Source organism: Gastrolobium bilobum, unplaced genomic scaffold (assembly GCF_033153095.1).
Source record: "Gastrolobium bilobum isolate Gb01-03AN ecotype WA unplaced genomic scaffold, APGP_CSIRO_Gbil_v1 utg59345, whole genome shotgun sequence".
NCBI lineage: Eukaryota > Viridiplantae > Streptophyta > Magnoliopsida > Fabales > Fabaceae > Gastrolobium > Gastrolobium bilobum.
The window spans coordinates 145,654-171,522 of NW_026895765.1; the positions used below are offsets into that span (position 1 = coordinate 145,654).

Below are 25,869 nucleotides of genomic sequence, written 5' to 3' on the forward strand. Positions count from 1 at the left end.
AGTATATCAAGGCATCTCCAGGAAAAGGCCTTGGATATGAAGATAAAGGTCATGCTAAAGTTGTTGGATGCTCTGATACCATGTTAAATAACAAGAGACGAAAGAAACATACAAAAATAAATTTGTACATTGAATTGATACAGGATAGTACAATATACAAAAGAAACACTAATAGGCTTAACCCAAACCTAATCCAAATCCTAATGAAATAAAGAAACAGATATTTACAAACAATACAGATATTCTTTCTAATAATAAAGATATTTTTTCCAACAATAACCATGCAATTTGTTCATGAGTTTCCTTTTCTTTTCTTTTTTCCTTTTCTTTTTTTTTTTTTTTCAGTTTCTTGAATGAACTTTATTCTTGGTTTGACCATCATTATAACAGGCATGTGCATGGGGGCATTTTTATGTTAGCATAGGAAACCTCAAACGTGGTAGATGTAAATATATTGACCATTGAAAGAGGAGTGTGTACTTCGATGGACAATCCAAAATGGGACAGCATAAACAAAGAGACTATTTTGTTCACCATGAACATCAGATCATAGACATTATTTTTTATTTCTGATAGTGCTAGACATCTTCAAACAAGGTATGCCAACTCTTACAATAGGGGCAAACCAAGCTACAAATTACCAATCTAAATGAAATTACACAATTTCAAGTGCAGAATTTTAGATGAACCAACCATTACTGATTGCCCTGCAAGTTGAACCCCAAGCAAGCTGCAGAGAAGAAAAAAAAGAATTTTTTTTCGTAATTAAAACTTTAAGCTCCATCCTAAATGTGACTAGAATTCGATTCTCTGGTTTTTATCACACAATATTAAATTCAATGGGAGAGCTCTTACAACATCCAACTTAAGTCCATCAACCCTAGTTCTGATTTTTTTTTTTTATGGTCCTAATTACTTTTTTAAGACAACTTAAATATGGGACTAGTTCCAAATCAAGCAATATGAAGATTATCCAACCTGGCCCAAATGTCGTCTCTAGGATTAGAACTATGGAACTCAAGCAACACCTCGGGATTGGCTAATACTATATTCAAAACCAAATTATTGGCTTCTGGTACGGAGGACACGTTAAAATGGTCATGTTTAATGTGATGTATAAAACTTTATAATATAAGTTTATATTATATGTTATATATTTTTAGTTGTTTAATGTAATTATCGTATGGTATAAGCTTATACAACATGATCCTTTTATAAATTAAAATGATGTATAACTTAATCAGGCCTAAGAGAATGAGATTAAGCCTGATAAGGGGTTGATGTATTAATCAATGTAATTTTCAAGAATAAACATATTATTTTAATATTAATATATTAAAATAAAAAATATATATAAATTTTTAAAAAATTGAAAATTTTTATTTTTATAAAAATTAATATATTTTTGGACACACTGATTAATAGATTTATATAAAAATTAATATTATATGACATATTCAGAAGAATTATAGAAATTCTTTATTAAAATATATTTTTGTCAAAAATATTTATTTTTATTCTATTTATTATTATACAGTGCATTACCAAACACTACATGATATTATCTCATATAATATATTATCTTATACAATATCTGCCATAGTATTAAAATTTAATCAAATCTTATATAATCAAACCTTATATTATCAGGTCTTATATTATCATGTCTTATCTTATATTATGTTACAAATATCCCCTAAATATATTAAACGTTCTTCCCATCCCAATGTTATCATTCCTATTAACCAATGTTATCGCAGGTCATGACCGGCCGTGAGAATTGATGTTATCAATCTTTTAACGCATCTAGGACTGTTTCATAAGATTTTATTGGTAATTGACTCCAGCACACCAAATGAACTTTGATTCCCACATTTTTCTTATCAACCTTCTTTTGATAAGCATCAGTAGTTGATGGCTTTGGTATCTCAACCAACCGTGAACTTTATCTTCGGAACACCAGTACTTAAATTATGTGGTCTATGTTCCCAAACTTTAAAATATCATAAGCTTACCTGAAGGCCAAAATTGTGCATTAACTTTCAAAATCTTATCACTTCCGATAATTTAAAGTTATTTAAGTAACAGAGACTAATACCTCAATATGAAAACTAAAAGAAAAATCTTTAGTATCATCTAGTTCTGTTACTCTCCTCAAAATCTGGTTTCATTGTTGAAGATCCTCTTTTTATCCTTCGTTAACTCTCTCTCTCTCTCTCTCTTAATTCCAATAAGCTTGTTTTCCAATATTTCTAGCATCAAATGATTTGTTTCATTTAGCCCAATTGTTAATTTCTCATAAAAAAGCAAAATCAAAATGTCCCCATAATTAAGAACAAATTGAAAAAACTACTTACATATACATTTCAATATCGACCGAAGTATGTCAATAAAAAAGGTTGCAATATTCTTAAAACACACAGCATTATTGGTGGGCCGTTTGGAGGAATCTTGATATCTCGAGTAGTGCTCTTACACAGTTTCAAAGTTAGAGACTTCGAGTATGTTTGATTGTGCTTTAATTTTTTTTATTCAAAAAACTGTTTTGTAAAATAATTATAAAAAAAGTTATTTTTTATATTTTTTTTTATTCTCTAAATTTGATCCTAAAAACAAAAAAACAGTTACAATTTTTAAAATTTTTTTTACAAAACAAGTTTTACCAAACTAATTTTTTTTTTCTTTTTTCTAAAAACTAAAAAACTGTTTTTGAAAACAGTATTCAAACAAAGATTATCTTTTTCAGAGTTGGCTCTGTAATAATCTTGAAATGAAGCCCGAATAGTTGGAGAGGGATAATATAACTTCGAAAGAAAGAAAGAAAGGTATGTCCGTTTGTGGTAGTGATAAAAGTTTCTCTTGTTCTTCCAAAATTTGGTGACGGCATGTAAGTAATCAAGTGCCTGATTTTAGTTGTATTCATTAGATATTATATGATACCAAAAAACCTGAGAATCTTGAAGGAAGCAGATACTACATAATGGAAGAGCAGCATGTTTCTGTGAAGCGTAAAACGAAATTAAACAGACCCATAATTCAACACAGCCAATGCGAACTGAGAAAGCAGAGCGAAATTAAAAACTTTTATTCATAACAGAAAAGTATTAACATTGTCAAAGAGATAGAAATTCATAAAACCAAACAAAGAGCATCATGTACATTAAACATCCCCACCACGGAGCCTGAGGACAAGGTGAAGCGTAGATTCTTTCTGAATATTATAATCAGCAAGAGTTCGTCCATCCTCAAGCTGCTTTCCAGCGAAGATGAGACGCTGTTGGTCCGGTGGAATCCCTTCCTTATCCTGAATCTTCGCCTTAACATTATCAATCGTATCAGAACTCTCCACCTCAAGCGTAATCGTCTTTCCAGTTAGCGTCTTCACGAAGATCTGCATCCCGCCACGGAGACGAAGCACAAGATGAAGAGTCGACTCCTTCTGGATGTTGTAATCCGCCAGGGTCCTTCCATCCTCCAATTGCTTCCCTGCGAAGATCAATCGCTGTTGATCTGGGGGAATTCCTTCCTTGTCCTGAATCTTCGCTTTCACGTTGTCGATCGTGTCGGAGGACTCCACCTCCAAGGTGATGGTTTTGCCGGTTAGGGTTTTCACGAAGATCTGCATGTTGATGATGATGATGATTTGCGTTTAATGAATAACAGAGTATTCAGAGGTTGGGAAGTAAGGGATGAATGGTAACGAGTTTAAGAGAGGGTTGTTTATATAGACTTAATGGAAGAATCCAGAACCTTGGGTGAGGAAGCAACCAGGAAAGGAGGAGTAAGTAAAGAAAAGAATCATGTTCTTGGGTCGGTCTAGAACATTCTAGGAGTCAATTGTGTCACCTAATGACGTGGCGTTTTCACCTACGCAAACACAGAGACTTTGACCAAAGTAACACGTTTTGAATAATAAATTATTGATATGCCTCGCTCAATTTTGATTTTTCCAAAATGCCACACTCAATCCCGCTACACGACCAAGCGAGATTAAAAGATGACATGTGGCGTTCAACCATGGAGACCCATTCTCGCTGGTCTGACAAGCTGGAATCGTTTGTCAATCAACCAGTCTGCACACTCTGAAAAGCAAGACACGTGTCACCCTCATACCATTCGCGCTGGTCAGTATAGCTGTATTGGTTGTACGTTCAGTAAAGCAGGCCACGTGTCACCATACCACCATTCACGCTGAGCAACCAAGCTAGACTTGGTATACCTTCAGACACGTGTCAGCATCCCCTGAATCGCGCTGGTCTGCCTAGCTGGTTTGGTCGTACTTTCCATACACGTGTCATCACCCCCTTATTCTAGCTAGGCGGCCTACCAAGTTTGGTTCTTCTATAAATAGTAGCAAAACATGAAACATCCAGTAACCAGAAGAAGTAAAAAAGGGTGCGCCAAAATTGCGAAGGTTAGATTCTATAATTATATATTTTCTCTTGTAATTTTATGTTATTAGTTAGAAAATGAGTGACGGTAATGATTCAGTAATTGCTTTGTTATATTACAATCGGAGAAAATATTTGGGTCCAAATGGCCAAGTTTTCGAAGGAGAAACGAAAATATTTCGTATGAGCTCGCGGTGTAGTTTTAATGAACTAAAGAAGACAATATATCAGAAGCTGAGATTACAACGAGGCCAAGTTTTATCTCGGTTGACTGCTAGATGTGCCTCTGGACCTGAAAGTTGGGTTCCTGTAGAGATCGTTGAGGATGAAGATGTTGCTTTAGTGGTAGATGCATTTCGAAATCATTCACACTCCACATTTATTGAACTATACGCGGAAGTAGACTCCAGTGGACAGTGTAGCAGTCAACATTTTCTCCCTTCCACTCACTCTATCGACATTAATATGGAGCCGGTTATGAGTCCGCAATATTCTCTCCCTTCAATTAACGTTATTGACATTAACATGGAGCCAGTTGTGAGTCCTGAAGACAGAAATGTGTCACCTGAACCACCCCTTCCCGAACCAATGTGTGCTGAATATGATGTTGCTCACGATATGTATGATCCGGCATGACGTACTGACAGTTCCATCGAAGAGGTGGACGAAGGGTTAGTCCCGGGCAGTGACTCTTCGGACACCGACGTGGATGGAGATTTTGATTCATGTCCGTCCACCGCTGTGTGTTATGCGGTTCCTTCTCCGGGCATTGTTGGAACGCACGAGCCCAGAGTGGCAGGTTAGTAAATATAACAATATATACTCACGTCATGGTTGCGCAGCCGCGCAACGTGGAAGAAACCCGCCTGCCTCAAGTATGGATGAATCTCCTGAGGAATGTGCATAGGATCGTGTGTGGCCGCCATCCTCACATTAAGTCGTCGATCTGGCACACCATTCCACACGTATGTAAATATGTGCTTATCTTGTAATGTCAGGAGAGACGGGTCAATAGGCCCGGGTGTAATCAACCTACGAGGAGAGTCGGGGGGATCCGGGAGGTGTAGGAGCATGGTCCTCATGGGGCGGTGAACCGTGTAGTGAATCAGGTGGGGATGCCATGAACCTATAATAAAAAATTTACATTTTTATCCTATAATTTTTTATTAACGCTACTGATAAATTAAATATAGATACAAAACGTAATTGCAAATTACGATAATTAACAATCCCTAAATAATATTAAACTAATTATTGTAATTAACATTAACAATGTCTCTTATCCTATAATTTTTTTATTAATAAATACTAATATTCACAACAATATTAAAAAAATACTACCCAAATTACTAATTACAATAATTTTAAATCGTAAAATTTACTTATTCTACTAATTTATATGATAAAAATAATTAAATTTTGATCCTATATTTTTTTTATTAACAAATGCTACTAATTAAAAAAATATTAAATTTAATTGCAAAATCTAATTACTAATTACGATAATTAACAATCCCTAAATGATATTCAACTAAATATTAGAATCCACATTAACAATGTCTTTCATCCTATAATTTCTTTATTAATAAATCCTTATAATCACAACAATATAAAAAAACATTACTATCCTAATTACTAATTACAAAAATTAACTCCCCCAAAATTTACTTATTCTACTAATCTATATAATAAAAAAATAAAAAACTTTTATCCTATAATTTTTTATTAACAAATGCTACTATTGAAAAAAATTAAATTTAAATACAAAATGTAATTACTAATTAAGATAATTAAAAATCCCTAAATAATATTCAACTAAATATTAATATTAACATTAACAATGTCTTTGATCCTATAATTTCTTTATAAATAAATCCTAATAATCACAACAATATAAAATTATTACTATCCTAATTACTAATTAAAAAAATTTACTATCCTAAAATTAACTAATCACAACAATAAAAAGTAATTACATTTTTATCCTATAATTTTTTATTAACAAATGCTACTATTGAAAAAAAAAAAATTAAATACAAAGTCTAATTACTAATTACGATAATTACAAATTCCTAAATACTATTTAACTAAATATTAATATTAACATTAACAATGTCTTTGATCCTATAATTTCTTTATTAATAAATCCTAATAATCACAACAATATAAAATCAATACTATCCTAATTACTAATTAAAAAAATTAACTAACCTAAAATTTACTTATTCTCCTAATTTATATAATAAAAAAATAATTATATGTTTATCCTATACTTTTTTATTAACAAATGCTAATACTAACAACAATATCAAAATTAAATACTAAACTAATTTACTAATTCTAATATTTAACTACAACACAAAATTAACTTATAACTACTACAATACACATGCTGATAATTAAAAGCAAAAAAAAATTTAAATATAAACTACTAAGCTTGCTGTGGTCCGCCGCCGAGAGAGAGAGTTTTGAGAGAAGAAAAGTTGGAAAGAAGAAAAGTTGAAAGTGATGGGGTGGGGTTGGGAGTGGGATTATATAGGCCCACATATCTCGCTTTACTGACAAGCGTGAATAAGGAGAAGCAATCATGCGTCCAACATGCGTCAGGAAGTCGTACGATGTGTACCATTCTAGCTGGTCTGACCAGCGCGAATGGTGAGAACATGACACGTGGAGAACTTTTCAGTGTCTGATTGACAAGCCATTCTAGCTTGTCAGATAAGCGAGAATGGGGCTCCATGGTTGACCGCCACGTGTTATCTTACAATCTCGCTTGGTGATGTAGCAGGATTGCGACGTGGCATTTTGGAAAATTTGAAATGAACCGTGACATACTGGTAAAATATTATTCAAAGTGTGTTATTTTGGTCAAACTCCCCGCAAACACATACATAATGCATATTGGATAGTTGTATACACATGAAAAAAAGTTGAAAATAGTAAAATCATAATCACAATAAGAAAAATTAACGTCTTTTTTTATAAAAATAAAATAAAATCACAAAAGTAATCTTTATAAAATATAATTTGCATCACCTATGTGTAAGGTGGCTAGGATATGAATGTTATATAACCTATGTGTTTTAAGAAAAGAGTTATATTTACAATTCTAGTAAGTTTTAAATTATAAATGCTGAATGGAATATAACAAGTAATATTTAAACAAAAGAATGGAGGAATTCTTTCTCTCTCTTTTTTATATAGATGGTGATACTCAGATTTAAATCTATGAACTCGTACAAATTATTTAAATCCTCACTACTAGATTAATCCTAATAGTTTTAGAAAAATTCTTTTTTTTTTTATATACAAATGGTGATACTGAGATTTAAACCTATGATCTCGTATAAACTATCTAAACCTCTCATCATTACATCAATACTAAAAACTTTAGAGAAATTCTTTTTTGTATCACTATCTTCAGTTGGTCTAATGTTAGCTCCATTTTTTGTTTCGGCATGAAGCCAAATCCTAAATAATGTAATTTTATTTTATTTTTATTATTTTATGCAAAAAAAAAAAAAAAGAGTCTATAACTATCATGAAAAAAAAAAAAAAATTAAAAAAACCACTAAAATTAATCTAGTGAAAAATAATTTGAGTAGATTAATAAGTTATATGTTCAATTCTCACTTATATAGGAAAAAAAAAAAGCCAAAAAAACTGGACCGAAATCCCGAATAAAAGTTTACCAACACACATTGCATTTCTCTTCTTTGATTCTTTCCTTATTTTATTAGACGCAGCAGCAGGTTGGACACCGAATAACCGAAGTTTACAACATAAATGGCATTTCTCTTTTCTGATTCTTTGCTATGTCCGTGACTCATGCTAAATTGTAATTTGCAAAGTTGACAGAGCCTTTAATGACCTTGTCAAGGTTTGACCTAATCAACTCTAACAAGGGAGCACAATAATTTCAAGGCTTCAAGTAAATGAGATTGAAGCCAAAGCCACCAACGAATCCATTGATATTGAGTAGCATTCCTATTACAAAATATCCAAAGGAAGTTTGTTTCCTCCACCGTGAGGAATATCCAAATATATGTACAAAATGATACACGATAATCTAAAGTAGAATGAATAAATTATTTATTTATCCTTCGTATCATCAGGCAAAGCAGAAGCTTTGCAAATAGGACATATGTTTTTCATAGTTAACCACTTTCTAATGCAGCTCACATGGTATTCATGACTACAAGTTTTCAGTGTCCCAACATCGTCCATGTTCTTGTATTCCTCCTGTAATTTTCAATAAATAACAGTAAGCACATAATTAATTACCTCCAAAAACACCTAAAGTTTTTCACAGATAAAAAAGACAAACAAATTCATATAGGGAAAGATGTCAAAATTGCAAAATAAAGCAAACCTGGGATGACATAGAAGTAGAAATGCGTTCAATAACAAAATTACAAATTACAAAATATAATACCCTGATGTGACTCTACAGAACAGGAAACAAAGAAAAATGAAACTTCCCATCAAGACCTCGTCCTCCCCATTCCCACAAAAAAAGAGAAGTGCAATATCAACCAAGGGTTTGTTTTTTCTGACGTTACTTTAGATAACTTTATCTAATGTTCATCAAAACGACGTTGTTTTGGGACGGAAATCATGGTATTTTTGTAATTTTAATTTATTTCAGGGTTATAATAGTCTTTATCACTCTAATTTTTTAATTTTTCAACCCCAAAATAATGTCGTTTCGATGAACATTAGATAAAGTTATCTAAAGTAACATCGGGAACTTTTTTCCCATCAACTAAAGCACAAAATCCCTTTAATAAAAGAAGTCCAATTTTGCTCTGGCATAAATATTTACATAATTAATAATGGACTTTCAGTGATGCAATGTGGTTGTCTTGTCAGTGCCACTCTATATTATCTAGGGCAAATTACATTGAACCACCCTCTACTTAGGGTCACTTTCAAAAAAAAAAAACCTTTACTTTCAATTCAAACAATTAACTCCCTTCTACTATCAAATCATAACAATTAAACATGTTTAATAACTTTAAGACAAAAATATCCTTATATCCATCCTAACAGCAAACCCTGTTGCTCTAACCACCCTTCACCATCATCGGTTAATGTCTTTGTTGTTAACCATTACCCGTCACTTGTAACTATTCATTACTAGAAACTACTAGCCATAGCCGGCCAGTAAATTCCTTATCATCGTACTTATTCTGTCGCGCCAATGTGGGAGCAAGTAAAAAAGAACACGAGCTTTGTTGTTGTCCAAACCAAACCCTTGTTCTCTAGACGACCATGACCACCTCTTTCGTTTTGATTTGAGTTAAAGTTATTTTATTTCTTCATTTTCTCTCAAAATCTCTTTTCATCTATAGAATTCACAATCACAACCCTCTCGATAGGATTTTTCCTTTTATATATACATATATATAAAATTGATTTTCTGGTATAAGACAAATCAGGTTTCTGTTCTCATCATTCAAGTGTTGCTTAATTTCAGTTTTGAGTGTTGTTTTTTCCATCAACATTCTTTCAAAGTTAACTTGCCTTTTTATTTTTAATTTTTCTCAGAACTGTCTACCTTTTTACTTGTGCATAACGCACTGATGGCGAGTTGAGAATGGTGACCAACAATTAGGTGATGATAGAAGAAAAAGGGTATTTTTGTCATATAATTATTAAATATGTTTAATTTGTCTGATTTAATAGTACAAGGGGGTTAATAGTTTGGATTGAAAATGTAGGGTGGTCTTTTGAAAATGACCCTAACTACAAGGTGGTTTTATGAAATTTAGCCTATTATTTATTCTGAATGGCAGAAGGAAACATACCAGACAAATTGCACAAGTTCCTTCTTCTTGACTTAGCTCAGACGAACAGTATATTGTTTCTCTCAAACACTTGGAAATCAAATCCTCAGATACTCCTATACTCACATGGCCAATTCGCTCTCCAAGTGCAAGTAGTTCCTGGTCGAGCCAAGCATCCAAATAATTAACAAAATTCGATAGTACATAATTTTAAGTATAACACAAGAAACAATAATAATTACCTCGTAGCTCATGTTGTCTATGTCCATTCTCATGTCTCTATGCTGATCAAGCACATTCCTAGAACCATACAGTGAAGCACGATCAACAATCATGAAACCCTGCAAGAACAATAAAACCATATTTGAGTGTATAACACCTAAAAACAAAAACAAACAATATTTGAGTCTGCCACTAGCCAGAAACAACAATCTTGCTGATATTAATGAACATTGCAACTAGTCCACTCACAAAGGATTATATTGGAACCAACACGCCTAAAATTTTCTAGCTAACCAACATCTGAATTTAAAGTTATAATTAAGATGTTGCATGGGCAAAAACATGAACACAAGTTCCAAACATTACACACAAGAGCAAAGGTCTTGAGAATTGAGATACTGATAGATACCTCAGAGGAAAATCGATCATTGAGACCAATCTCATTGGCCAATGATCGATATCTATCACTAGATATCCTTGACCTCCCATTTCTATCACTGTTACGCCAGCCAATGGTGGTCAATGGCCTTGGATGCCTAGAAGAGTAACTTTCAGCAACCATATGCAATCCATCATCTGAAGGTGTCACATGTCCCAAGCGCAAGCTTGAAGAAGCCCTAAAAGTTGGAGCGGATCTTTGAGAATAGTTACTGCGAACTCCCCTAGCAGATTGAGTCAGATTATTATGAAAACTTTGAGGAGCAGTAGGATTTCTGCTTGTACCAAATTCATGATGGAAACTCCCAACATCTACAGGAGCATTACTAGAACCACTTCCAACAAGGAAATGACTTGTCTCATGACTAAAAGCATTTGCATCTGCATTTTAACCCAAAGATCACTTCAGACATAAAGTAAAGGAGAATGTAATGGGTGTGTCTGTACTAATCTTAACTACAAACTAACCTGATGATAACACCCTACCATGAGCAGGACACATACTCATTTGGCTCCAATCCCTCGTCAAAGTGCTAGAAGTTTGAGTTGATAGATCGACCGTGCCAGAATGGTCAATTGGTGGGCCAGTAGTGTATGAGTTGTGTGAATGATTGCTCGATAAATGAGTCCTAGCCAGGTTAGACTCCAAATCAAGTGCAGAACGGCTCCTCACATTCCTTAAAGAGCCCTCATCCCTTATTGAAAGGCCACTACCTCTGAAAGCGGGTGTCATAGTAACATGATCCCAAGGCATATATAGAGAATCCATATTTGGCTTCTCTGGCCGTATTTCTGAAGGTGTAGGAAAATCAGCTGCACTTCCAGTATTAAAGTATCTGCTTGTACTGCCTCTCTCACAGACCGGAGGAATTCCAGGACTCTTCCTCTTGTGAGGCCCTCGTCCACTTCCCATTGTAAGATCAATAAAACCACCATCACCAACAGGGAATGCTTGTCTGTCATAATTGGAATTAGAAGGCTGGTGTACATAATTTTCAGACACTGCAAAGAAAGTTCCAGCACTTGATGAGTGCAGAAAATGTTCATTATTAGTGCCTGATGCATCTGATTGATGAGGGGGTGCTTCAATGTTGAGACTTGAGGATGCATATCCATTTGACCTTGTCGCAGAGTTCCAATGAGATGGAAAAGAAATGCCATCTATGGACATATTTTCCAAAGGATAAATGAAAGAACCATTGTCTGTAGTGCTAGTCCTACCTGCAATACAGGTCCAATACAATTGATATGGTGTTGATGCAAGCAAAGAAATATTTACCATTAAAAAATGACAAATGAACCAAAATACAAATGGAAATTCATTTAGAGTGACATTACCAAGGGGCACATAATGTTGATCAGTATGCATATGATTCCAGTTCTGGTCAGGTTCACTCTCAAACAATGGAGATTTGTTATATAAATGTCTATGCCCCATAATAACTCGCTTGCAATGTCGGGAGTCAAAATAGACAGTGTAGTTAAGTTAGAACAGCAAATAACTCAACCTGCAAGGCGAAAGAGCATCTGAAGAATTCAATATCAAAATGCAAAGTTAATTCAAAACAATTAAGAAACAACATTTGTAAGACTATCGTCCATCCATGACTGCAGCATGTGAAATAACAACACCAAAACAAAATAAATACTCAGTTGCATCGTATCTAATCTATTCTAATTCCAACACTGCATTGAAACTGTGGACCCTGCATTGTCATGTCAATACGTACCATACACATTACTCAAACAAATCCAGTTAAAATATTTTTTTGAAAGAAAATCATGTTGCATAGTCTAAGGACTTGTCTGGATGCTAAATTCAATTTAAACACTTCAAGTAACAACCCAAACAATGCATATAGAGCTTTGAGCAAGTTACAATATGTATAGTCAAGACTAGAGAATGAACCTCTTTTACTAGTTGTTAGGAGATATTTGCAATGAGGGAGAAGGAACAGAAGACAACATATATGTTATATGCAAACACGTGTGAGATGAAAGAGTCAGAAATCAGAAGTTGCAACTATGCAACATAACCTTTTTAGAAACAAATAATTATCATAATCAAAAAATGAAAGTAGCAGAAGGTATAGTCTTGCAAGGCAAAGGAGTATAAACTCTATTACCCAAAATTAGCATTCAGTGTAAGTACAGTCTTACTAGTATTAGAAAAAAGTACTCCTACAATTACATCTAGCCTGACCTTCCTCTTCCATTTACAGCATATACAACCACCACTTCCACTTCCACATATATACACCAATAGAAAATTCCTTAGATTACTGATATATTATTCATCAGTTTTCACCATTTGCCATTCAATCCTTTACAAGCCAAAAGAATCTAGGCCTACAGAAGACCTCCTAGCTTGAGACTTCATGTCCAGCTGCCAAGAATACCAAAGAAAAGATCGAACGGGTAAATAAGAAGTAACTAACTGATATAGGAGCTCAATGGATATCAAGATGATGTGTTTAATCAGCCAAGAGGACAATACTCACAGCATGAACTATATTATATCTATGTTATTGTTCCAATTACCACCAAAATTGCATAAAAGATGAAGGTTTACAGCCCTGGTGAATTAGAATGCCATCGATAGGCATGCACGAAAAGAGAAGCATGACTACCAGCAACGCAACAATTTGACCATAGGGGGAGAATCGCCACTGGCAACTATTTATGAAGGAGAATATACGCTTCAGATTATCAAAGCTGGGGAATTCAGAATATACTGACAGAAACTAGCCTGTAAAACACTAAAGAGTTGCTACTCATTATCTCCTTAACCATCATAAACACCAAGAGCCTCAGTAAGTTCAACCACTTGAAGCCAAACTAAGATTGCCTCTCTCCATTGACACAGGAAGACCACCTTCCAGTCTGAGGTAAGAAAATAAAGATTAGGGAAAATGGGAAGTAGTGAACACACGCTAGGGAGAAAAAATAACAGCTGATATTTAAATAGATGGACGATGGTTCCTCACTCTAGTTTATCATGTGTAGCAGCAAGAGTTCATATACAACTTAAAAAGAGGAATATTGGAAGTAGGATAGCTCAAGCAACAGACTTACCTGGCAAGGTTTAAAAAGGATCACTCAGCAAGTGTTAGCATTTTCTATTCTTTTCCTGCACTTGAAAAGGATAATCAACTATGCAAAAATCGGGCACAAAAGGGAAAGTCCCATATGTGCCCTCTAATCAGTGTACCAGGTAAAAGTCACAGAATATTTGAACTACAAAGACAATTTGTTTTTGAAGGGGAAAGACAGGAAAAGGAAAAACAAAAGCAAATGGAGTGAACTTTGCATGAACAAAATGAAAGGTTTAAAAAGGATGTATACTTTATCAGAAAAGCTAAAGGATGAATGTATTGGTAATAGCACAAACAAGTTCACCCTGTTTATCTTATAAAAAGCATAACAAAATCTGAAAAAAAATAAAAAAATAAAAAAGCTACCAAAACTAGACAGCAGTTGTTACTACAAGGAAATGAAGTGCCTTCCATATATCAAAAAAGATTTAAGAGCCAGCACCATCTACTTCCAAAACTACTATCCAGTAATATCCTAATAACAAAACTCTTAACACTGATAGTAAAAATGCGGGAGAGAAGAAAAATGAACCATTCCGAAACAATATATAAATGGTTAACACTTTAGGACAAACTTGAAAACTGAACCAAAGTTAGAAGACCAAGGAAGAGAAGGCTGAGACAAACTCCCAATGAGTTCTTGATTCCATTCATTATATAAATGAAAGAAGTAGTTGAAAACCATTCAAGGATATTAAAAAAGTTAACTACATGGAATCAAATCCGCATCGTGAAAAGGACATGCTTCTAATTATCCACATGTTATATATATTCAGATATTGGCAATGTCTGAAGAGTGTGGACATTAAAACGAAGCCATTATACAGGCAGAATCTTTACAAAAAATTTTACAACAATTTTTTAGAAATCTAGGTAAATAACACGAGAATACTATAAAGCTACAACAATATACTAAAAACAATCATTAATATGGATTGCATCAAAATAAGAAAATAAAAATATATTTTAATACAAGTGGGAGATTCAGAACCTAGATTTCAATAGAGATAGGACAGAGAAGGCCTCAGAGAATTTGGTACCTTTATTATACCATGATAAGTCAAATTGATTTGTTAAAAGAAAGCTTGCATATCATCAATCAGTTAGTTCCAACTTGTCATACCATTCAAAGGAAATCGACATCAGCACCGTGAACATAGTCATTGATTATAAGCTAATGAAAATCAAAGATGACAGAAACCCACTAAAGGTAAAGCAGTATTAGATTATTAGAACAAGTAACAAACAGAAAAATACATATTGAACTTGTCTTTCACTAATGACTTAGCATTAAGCTTCAAGTTTAGTTTCAGATTTCTCTTTAATCCAAATATTAAATAATACCTTACAAAATAATAAATGAACACGAAGACAAACAATTAGCTGAATATACCCATAATATATATATGCTTTCAAAATGGCAAGTTTTGAAGGTTAATTCATGATGTAAATAATATTTTCTTTATCATGCACATTCTTGAATCTGTTCATATTTGAAACTATAATCATGTGACTTATTGGCTTTATATCAACAAAAAATAAAAGGAAATTCCAAATAAGTAAATAAAAGATATAGACACTGGAATGACAATTTCCATATAAATTTTTTTTTTCCTTTTACAGGAATATTAGCAATCAAAGAATGTCCCCATATTCAATTTGCAATAAACTCTCTTCACAAACCAGAGAAATGGGAGTTGAGCATAAAAAGAAGTGAATAAGGTTTGCCTTATGAGAGTCCATTGTCCCCAGTAAGACATGATAAAAAATTAGGATGAATAAGCTCAAACAATGAAGAATTTTCCGGCCCCAAAGGTTGGTAAAGCAAAAGGCAGAAAGACCTGCATTCTGGCTTTAAGATCAACACTTTGATACTAGTTTCCATCCATCCCTCAACATCTAGGAAGCACAAACACTTCAAAATAGTCGCCACCCATGTAAAACATGTTCTGAGTTAGACATGGACAATTCAGATACTCTTAACTAAATTTTTGCAATTATTTTATTATTAATTCTTAGAAATTTTATACAAACATAAATGGAAAAGTAGAATAATTAGATAAATGATAATACTTAATTAACTAATGCTAAATTTTGAAACATTGATTCTATCTTTTAATTAAAGATTTTTATTATTATACAAATTTTAATGTTGTAGTGTACAACAGCCATATCATGCCCTATAATTTCTAAATTTTTCCATATTCCTGTGTCCGTGTCATATCCATGTCTTGCGACATTCTCCGTGCTTCCTAGCTCAACATTAGGACCGTGAAGGAAGACAATCAACTCCTGGTTATCAGACAGCTTCACTGTCAGCAAACCCACGAGTTTGCATCCAAATAAAGCATTATCCAGCACCACACCAATCCCCGTGATAAGTTGTTGCATTATTGGATAAACCAACTTTTGGCAGAACAAGAAAACTCACCAGCATAAAAGGCAGTTAATAACAAATCAGAGTTAATGAACAGCAGTCTCCATTAATGACATGCACTATTGGTCCAACATTGCAGTCTGCATAGTGCATACGAATGTGCAGTGAATTCTTTATGAAAACTGTTACTGCTACTGTCATTACAAGGCCCCGGTAAATAACACCACCTCACAATAGTTAACAAAAATGTCAAATTCAAAATTAAGAGAACAAGAAGAATTGACTAGAGGCATTTACAAGTCACAAGGAGTAAAAAATTTGAGAAAATCTGAATATTATTGCTTGAATGATCATGTACATATGTTTACAATATATGGATTAATGTGAAAGATTGTTTTCCTAATAAAGAGTAATCCTCCGCTTGGTGTAACTTTAAGATGCTAGAGGATTTTGTCCACAATATGCAAGTATCTCTTCCTCGGGTCATGCATGAACTGACTGACAACACTGACCGCATATGTTAAATCTGGTCTAGTATAAGTCAAATATATCAATCTTCCTAACAGACTTCGATCCTGCCCTCTATAAACCTTGGGACTCTCCTCTTCAGTTACCATTTAGTGGTTATGCTCAATGAGGACATCACTAGCTTTACAGCCAAGTTCTCTAACTTCATTAAGGAGATAAAGAACATACTTTGTTTGAGAGATAAAAAATAACTCTTTTGGAGTAGGCAACCTCTATCCCAAAAAAGTATCTCAACTTCCAAAGGTCTTTAATTTCGAATCCAGAATCAATCTTTACAATCATATCTGTTTCTCAACTAGATCCTCCCTTGTTACAGTGATGTCACCTACATAGACAAGAAGAATAGTGAGTTTTCCCTCTTGCGAATGTTTGAAGATGAGGGTGTGGTTTCCCTGACTCTGCTCGTATCCTAAGGACAACATAACCTTTGTAAACCTTCCAACCATGCATGGGAAGATTGCATCAGCCCATATAGGGCATTCTATAACCTGCATACTTTATTTTCTCCATCTTCGGAATCGAATCCCAGTGGAATCCCCATGTAAACCTCCTCTTCCAATTCGTCATGGAGAAAAGCATTCTTTCCAATTTGCTTTCCATCAAATTGGTTCAATTCCAAATCTGAGCAGGCCACAAGAGATCGTAGGACTCTAACAATGTTCATTTTGGCCACTGTAGTAAATATTTTCTTATAGTCAATGCTATATGTCTAGGTGTATCCTTTGGCAACTAACTTTGTAGTATACCTATCAAGTGTATCATCAGACTGATACTTCAAAGTATAGATCCATCTGCACCCTACTGCTTTATTTCCTCTTGGTTTATCTCCACAACTTCCAATGTCATATTCTTTCCAAGTCACTCATCTCTTCATACATAGCTTAAACCCATTTCTCATCTTTTAATGCTTCTTGAATTGATGTTGGAATTCTAATAAAATCAAGGGCAAAAGTACAACTCTTGTGTTGCATGGAAAAGTTTGTGGAAGAAACAAATTAAGAGGTAGGATAAAGGTTATAGGACATTTTCCTTTTCCTTAAGGCAATAGGCAAGTCATTAGAATCAATATTATAATCATTAAAAGAAATATTTATAGTGTTGGACTCAAAAACAGAGGAAATATTGTCTTCGGTGCTTACCATGGGTTCGGATATCGGCTCTTGTTGTTGAGTTAGTTTGACAATCTCCTCCTTTGATACACCAATTAGGGTGTACCCACCTTCAATTGATTGATAATAGATGTTTCAGGTGAGGTACCAGATAGAGTTGATAATTCCTACTCATCATGAAGCTACACATACTTCAAGGCTAACTAAGGCATAGGCATGGGAACGTAGTACTCGTACAAAACTTCTGGAATGCTCTTCCCAAAGTTGAAAATGAAGGAAGGACTTATTTTCATGAAAAGTAACATCAATGGAAACAAAAAAGGTGACTCAGAGGATGTTAGCATTTGTATAATTGTATCCCTTTTATTCAATGGCAATGAAGGCACAAGACTTCAAGAGACAATGGATCTTCAAACACAATGAAGGTGCAGACAGAAGGTCCCAAATAAATACAGCAGCTGGAATAAGGCAGACTTAGGGTTTTGCAGAAGAACTCTGATACCAAGATGAAATATAAGGAAATCTGAATATTATTGCTTGAATAATCATATGTTTATAATATATAGATTAATGTGAATAAATATTTTCCTAATAAAGAGCTAATTCCAGGACAACAAAATAGGAGTAAATCAGACCTAGAATCTGTCATATATTTACCCTATAGTCTGTCATATCATAGTCTGTGTAATAAAGGAAAAAACAAATCTATAATAATTATACAATCATACATTCTTTATTTATAACACAAGGAAAATACTATCAAGGTTTACAAACATCTATATCTCAGCACCTCAGACTCAGAGCCCCTTTTAAAAGCATAACAATGAAATATGTAAAGTTCCACATCCCTCCCTAGATTGCTTGTAACAGACCACACCAACATCTTGCTTCACAGAAGACATATCTATTGCCACAATATCCTCAGCATAATTGCAACGCAATTTCATACCAAACAAGCACCCAGTCCCAGAAGATGGATGAACTTGATCTAAAGGCCACATTCTAGTTGAATAAAGCCTACATGATTCCTCCAATTAACAGAGGATCTTTGGTACCATATACTTTCTTCTTCCTATATGACAGTTGGCTTATAACAATCCATAATGGCGGCTTAACATCATGCTCTAATAAATCCTGATAAAACAGAATGGGTCAAAGTCATCAGTTCTACAGTCACCCCATTAACCCAAGATTCAAAAGTCCTTGCAGCATTATCTGTGATTCAAATTATGTAATCGAAGAAACCAAATGAAGAAATTCACCCACTTCCATAACCTGTACAAAGCAAATGCCAAGGCAACACCAGTTCTCACCAGTATAATAATAATAATAATCACAATAGTTGTTTATCATTATAATATGAACCCAAATGTATAAGGGATCAAATAACTAATTTTTTTTGAAAAGATGCATGAAGGGTAAATTGCTAAAGATGAGTGGGGAAGAGAGAGAATGAAGGAGAATGTCCAAGGCTAGAGCTCACCAGCACATGCGGAAGCAAGCATAACAGCACCAAAAATCCTGCATAATAAAAAACATCTAAGCCTAATTGATTCTAAGGAAACCTAAACAAAACCAGGACTAACAATATCTGCCAGAGCAACAAATATACAAAATCATAATGCTTGATAAACATTTAGCATTGAAGACAAGTTTAATTACAAAGCCAAATATTCCAATATACACCACAAAAAGACAGCAGGAGATGAGTAAAAGTTAATAAGATAGATCAGGAGAAATTTTGCCTTCTATTCACAAGGGCAGCAAAGAGATCCAAAGTCCAAACTAGTTGTTAGGATATCAACTATATACTAAAAAAATTTATATTCAATAGTATTAACAATAAGAAGTTCGACAATAATTCATTGTTCTTCATATCTGCTACAAAAAGATATTAAGCGAGAAAGCATTATGTGAAGCCTATCCACCAAACATCAAAAGCAAACACAAAAACGGTGAGTTATAGACTTACAGTACTTCTTTTTTTATTAGAAGAAGACTTATAGTTCTTCAAATCATGAATAAATAACTAAATGTAATTGCCCGGGAAAATATCAAGGATTCAAAGATGACATTGTGCTTTCTATTACCACACAGAAAGGGGGATGACAATGACAAACAGAACTAAATCTAAGACCTTACGAGAGATCCCAATTCACATGATTTCTGAAAACAAGGAGAATGGAGAACTCCACACAGAAAGGGGACACGGTTGTAAAAACAAACGTCCGCTACACCACATTTGATTGGGTTTTCCCTAACTTTGATAATTATTAAAAAAAAAAACAAAGTATATGCTATCTTGTTAAGATGAACCACGTGATTTGATGGTGATTTTCACCGTTTCTCCTAGACATTTTTCTATTTCGCAAACTAGAGAACAGGAGAACACAAACTAACAGAACCAAAAACCAATCTCATAAGCCACATAATTTCCAAGATGAAATCCAAAATTCAACCAAACAAACAATCTGGAAATCAGAGAGTCATAAACGAGGAAATTAATTGTACCATCAAAATTGCAATAAAGACAGAGAGAATTTTCTCTTCTCTCGCTTAAAACGAAAAAAATAACTACAAACGCTCCTCGGAGAGAGCGATGATGCGTCAGAAATAATCAACGAGAAGATCAGAACAAAGGAAACTCGAAACTGATCAAGTGAGCGATTGTGGCTATGGGAAGCTAAATGAAATCAACAAAAACAGAGAGAAACAGTTCGATCGTCTATGATGATGCATATAATTATAATCAAAACATATTTAGAAACATAACATGGAATCGACCAGATAAACGTGCCTTTGGAATCCGTTGATGTCCGGTGCCGGTTGAGCTACGATCTCTCTTACGCAGAAAAGAGCAATAGAAAGTAGAGAGAGAGAGAGAGAGAGTTGCAGATGAAGGAAGAAGAAGAAGGAGGTAAGGAAGGTGTTTGGGTTTGTCCTTACAAGGAGACAACGATACAAAGCGGTTGTACGCATAAATAACAAACAAGAGGAGGAGAAATTCCCAATCTTACCGGTTACCTATACGATTCGTATTTACTCCCTTCATTAATTCTTACTAAATACTGACATCAACTTTTTCATTTTATTTATATATCTTTGATTTTTACTAGATTATATATATCTTTGAATTTTGTTTATCTTTTTTTCTATTTTTTTCTTTTACACAATGACGAAAGGCCAAGACGTTTTTAAAATATTATTGTTTTTTTTTTTGGGAGAAAAAATATTATTGTTATTTCTTTTACAGTTTACTATTGCCCTCTTTTCTATGTTTTCTTTTTGGCCGGTGCTTTTTTTAGCTCCCATTGCATCAAAATGTCATTTGTTACCATCAGAATGTTGTGGGCTTTGTGGATGCGTGTTGGCTGCAATGGTTTTGTTTTGGGAGAACTCAATCATTAAAAACGAAACACGTGGCTTGAGCCTAAGGTGTTTATGTTTGAAGAGTTTCAACTTTATGATACCGGGAATAGAATATCCAACAAATTCTCAATAGTGTCATATCTTATAATAATCTTTGGGAAATAGAATATCCAACAAATTCTCAATAGTGTCATATCTTATAATAATCTTCTATTTGGCATAACCCTAAGTGGTGAAGAAATTTTTTTATCGAGAATTGTGCAGGAATATGGGAAAGTAAATTTTTTTGGGAATGTTATAAAAAAATTATTTGATAGGTCAAAATATTCTTAAGAATATTGGATTAATTTTTTTGATACTCTGCTTGGTTATTTTTTTTTAAAGAAAAATTAATTCATATTTTTCGATCGTCTGGGATTCCTAAAATACCACCATCTGGATAGTATTTTACAGCTCGTTTGGTGGATAGGATAAGGGTAGGATATGATATGCTGATAAGGGTAGGATATGATATGAGACTGATAAGCCTATGTCATGTCATGTGTTTGATGCGCACCTAATTAGCAATATGATAAGATTATGTAGAAGGAGAAAGAAGAAATAAAAAATAAAATATAAAGCAATAAATACAAATATACTAGGTAGCGTGGGGATATATTTGGTATCTAATATTGGTATCATATCCTGTTGAATTCTAACCCAGCTCCCCCCATAGGATAAGAAATCATGTATTGGATAGAATAAAATGAGACAAGAGGATAAGCTAATCATATCCTATTGACTAGGGGTGTTAACGGGCTGAGCCGAGCCGAGCCGAGCTTTGGTCTTAAAAGGCTAAGCCTGTATTTAAATGTGTCGGCCTTACCAAGCCTGTTACCTGTTACGAATATAATTATCGGCCTGTGGCCTGCCTTATTTATAAAAAATAAAAGCCTGATTTAGTCTGTTAGCCTGTTTAAAAGAAATAAGACAACAAAAATTTATCCGAACAGAATATACAATCAACAACACTAGTAACTCCATAAATATTCATAAATTCAATGTATATCCAAACAGCATAATATAGAAAAAAAGTCATTCAAAAAGTCTATTTAACTAATAAATATGGGTGAAATGGATTGAGGAGAGAGAGAGGACTGTTACAAATAGTATAAAAAATATAAATAAAAATAAAAATTAATATACTAGGCCAGCCTGAGAGGCTTCAAGGCGGAGACTTTGAATTCAAGCCTGATGCCTTTTTATTAAACGAGCTTTTATACGAGTTCAAGTCTGGTTCCAACAACCAATATTAGGCATGTAAGCTCAGGTCTTCATGAGCCGAGCCGAGCCAAAGGCCCCTGGCTCGTTTATCACCTCTACTATTGACCCACCAAACAAGAGATAAAAGTAGGATATGATAAACAAGAGATAAAAGTAGGATATGATAAGTTATCTTATCCAATCTTTTTTATCAGGTGCTCCAAACAGCCATTAGTTTAGAAAATACATATAAAACGGAATCTCAGAGAAAATCTTCTCCAAGCTACCAAACATGGGATTTTAAGAAACCCACATTCACTTTCCCATGTATCTAAAAACAATCCTCCTATCAAATACCCTGAGGCGTTTGGTACAAGAGAATTTTTTTTTTTATCCAAGAAACAATTATTACTGAAATGTAGTGAGAAATATATTTTACTGGAATGTTAATAAAAAGTTGTTTGGTAGACTCTTGTTTTCCCGGAAAAATTAAGATAATTTTAATGAGTCTGTGTTTGGTTGGTTATGAAATATTAATGGAAATGTGGGGTTATTTTACCAAAATAACCCCACCTTTACCCTTTGATTCAAATATTCTAATAACGAACGTTGCTGAAGACAATCTAAGATGGGTTTCAAACGTAGCTGATTCATTGACGTTTACATCCCGCAACTAGTGAAGCGGTTCACATTTGTGTCGTCAGACTTGGAAGGAGGGGGTATTTCAGAGGGCGCGTTTGTGAAGACGTTGTTGTGGTCTTCGTCGACAGAGAAGAAAACCTTCCACAAGCAAGGATTCAGGTGTAGTCATCTGTCCCACTTGTTGCATTCTTTGCTTCTGTTCCTTAGGTGCTTCGATTAACGTCCTATTGTTCTCGAATCTTTGAGGGGGACATGCGCGAACAAAATTTTTTTTTGTTTTTAATCGTTCCATTTTGGTTGTTGGAGGGTTGTGAGAGGATTTTACTACATGGCCTTAACTAGCTGAAGGTAGCATATCACACTTGGAATTACATGCTCCGTCTCTGAGTGACATGAAATTTAAGTATTAGAGAACATACTTTGAAGTTTAAATCATGACAGAGGAACACAATGTTCAAGCATGATCATATAATTAATTATTTTATTGGAAGATGATGAAAATAAGTTCAATTGGTGTTGTTTATGCAGCGTTCTTATAGCTGTCATGTTATGGTTGGTTGTGATTAATCAGCCTCTTTGATATTGCTTCTGCTGAAACTGACTTTAACATATTGAACTTGAACCAGGTGACTCCTAAATATGGGTTTGAAGTATTTGCTGGTTGTCATTTATGTATGGGCTCGGATTGGATGCTTAGCTTGTACTACTTCTCATGATGGGTTAATGAGGGTTAGTCTAAAAAGGAAGAATTTGGACATTGACAGTGTTAATTGTTCATAAACTCAATGAGGCTGCTCATCCCAAATATATAGGGACTGCTGATAAGAATCATTTAATGGTAGGTGTAGTATATGTAAAGAATTACATGTTACCTGTAATGTGATTAATGTTTGTGTCAGTGTGTGCATTTATTTGTGTTTTTTTGCATTTCAATTCCTCAATTCAACGTTCCCATTTAATGTGAGTTATTCTGTATGATTCCATTTGGTTTTGCTCAATTGCTTAGCTTTTCTCATCAGAGCTAGACTTCATCCTCTTCATTTGGAAGGTAAGAAAATGGTTGCACAAACATGCTTTGCCTTGCTTTCTTATCCTTAGCTTCAGGTTATATATGATGACAATTCTACATGCATTTTATATATATGACTCTTTCCCTAACTATATATAACCTCCAGTGATACACCTTTTTAAATTTTAAAATAAAACCTAACTATATAAAACCTCTTCATGTGAATACTTGATTTTTTAAATTTTGAAGGCAATGGAAATATTCTCGTGTGATACTTTAATAATATTATTTTCTGTTTTAATTTTGTACTACTTATTCCTAATTTGGAGGGGAATAATATTAGTAATCGATGCAACATACCCTTTTCCATGATTTACATTGAAACTTGTTTCATCAAAGGGAAATAAATTACCATATCCGCACTCTTAATTTTATATCCAAAAAATACTTTCTTTACTTTGATAGTACCGCTACATTTTAAAAAAAATATATCGTCATATCAGATCATACATGTATAGGACAGACTGTGCTTTCAATAGTCAGGATGAATGTCATTATCTTGAACCAACTTTACTACACATCAATGGCTACTTCTTTCATTCAGTATAGCTGTTCTGTTCCTATGGGTATCTTCAATGTGCTTTTGTTTTTCGTGTAAAGAATTTTACTATTGACTGAATTTTATAATCTGCACAGGTGGAGAGATGAATACTGAAGTTGAATGGATTATTTCTTCAATTTCAGTCCAATTTTAGACTGATGATGCATATGTGAAGACTAGATGTCATTAATTATTATGATTACTTGCTGTATAATTGGTAGTTACCTTACTGGCTCAATTACCATACTGGCTCATCGTGTCATAATATCTCCATGAAGTTCCCTCTCGTTCAAGTGTGAACCCAAACAGTAGGAGCTGACACAACAGTTACACCATATTGGATCACTACTTCCATTCACAAGTGAGCAATTACGTGACAGAAGCTTGGGAAGTTTGGTTCATACAGGTAATCTCAGAAGTTGAACCCCTCCATCTTGTCATTTTTTGATATGATGAAGGACCAGAGAGGAATGCATCAGTTGCTGAGTATATATTGAAGAGCTCTTATTGTATGGAATCACCTCAGACTGAAACACTTACATGTATGCAAGGACCACATACTGTAGTATATGTATTTAACACCTGTTATGAATGTACTGGCAATGTAGTTGCCACATACTGTAGTTTGTTTTATAACGACAAAAGTAACAGCCTTACAAAGGCTTTTAGTTTGTATTTTTTGTAATTTAATATACAATCACAATTTGTAGACTTGATATGGATACCATTTTGTGTCATCCGAATATTGGATTGCAGTTCTATTTTACCTTAACTTCCCCATATGAAGAGAATGAAGTATATTAGACTTTTTAACTCGTGAATCATGTCACCTAGCATTTGTGAGAAGAGTAACCTCACAGACAATCTCTGCGTTGTATACCATTAAATAAGAGAATCTAAATGATTGCAGTAATAATTATCATTTACATTGATGCAACAGAAGTTCTAATAACAGATGCCTGAACTGGTACAAAAAAAAAAAAGATGCAACTTCAGCCAATCCTATATGGATCCCAATCACTTCACTAAGTTGGGACATATACATATATACAAAATC

The 25,869-nt window shown here is 33.9% G+C and overlaps 2 protein-coding genes across 6 annotated transcripts; both read right to left on the bottom strand.

Annotated features, from left to right (window-relative positions):
- Nucleotides 1–3,063: 3,063 nt before the first annotated feature.
- LOC133295705 (polyubiquitin) lies at nt 3,064–3,704 on the bottom strand. The gene has a single exon (XM_061494559.1). It carries the CDS (start codon nt 3,623–3,625, stop codon nt 3,161–3,163), a length of 465 nt encoding a protein of 154 aa, XP_061350543.1. The 5' UTR covers nt 3,626–3,704; the 3' UTR covers nt 3,064–3,160.
- Nucleotides 3,705–8,332: 4,628 nt separating this feature from the next.
- LOC133295711 (probable E3 ubiquitin-protein ligase RHG1A) lies at nt 8,333–20,885 on the bottom strand. 5 transcript variants are annotated; one of them, XM_061494567.1, is made up of 9 exons: nt 13,916–15,829; nt 13,342–13,723; nt 13,149–13,226; nt 12,179–12,348; nt 11,309–12,061; nt 10,812–11,221; nt 10,423–10,521; nt 10,202–10,339; nt 8,333–8,633 (listed from the first exon to the last, which is right to left on the bottom strand). In XM_061494567.1, exons 4-9 carry the CDS (start codon nt 12,276–12,278, stop codon nt 8,484–8,486), a joined length of 1,650 nt encoding a protein of 549 aa, XP_061350551.1. In that variant the 5' UTR covers nt 12,279–12,348; nt 13,149–13,226; nt 13,342–13,723; nt 13,916–15,829; the 3' UTR covers nt 8,333–8,483. The 5 variants fall into 5 exon arrangements, with proteins under 5 accessions (XP_061350551.1, XP_061350548.1, XP_061350550.1 ...); XM_061494564.1 differs by having other exon boundaries at nt 13,044–13,226; XM_061494566.1 differs by lacking the exon at nt 13,916–15,829 and adding an exon at nt 13,828–13,873 and having other exon boundaries at nt 13,044–13,226.
- Between the last annotated feature and the right edge of the window lie 4,984 nt (nt 20,886–25,869).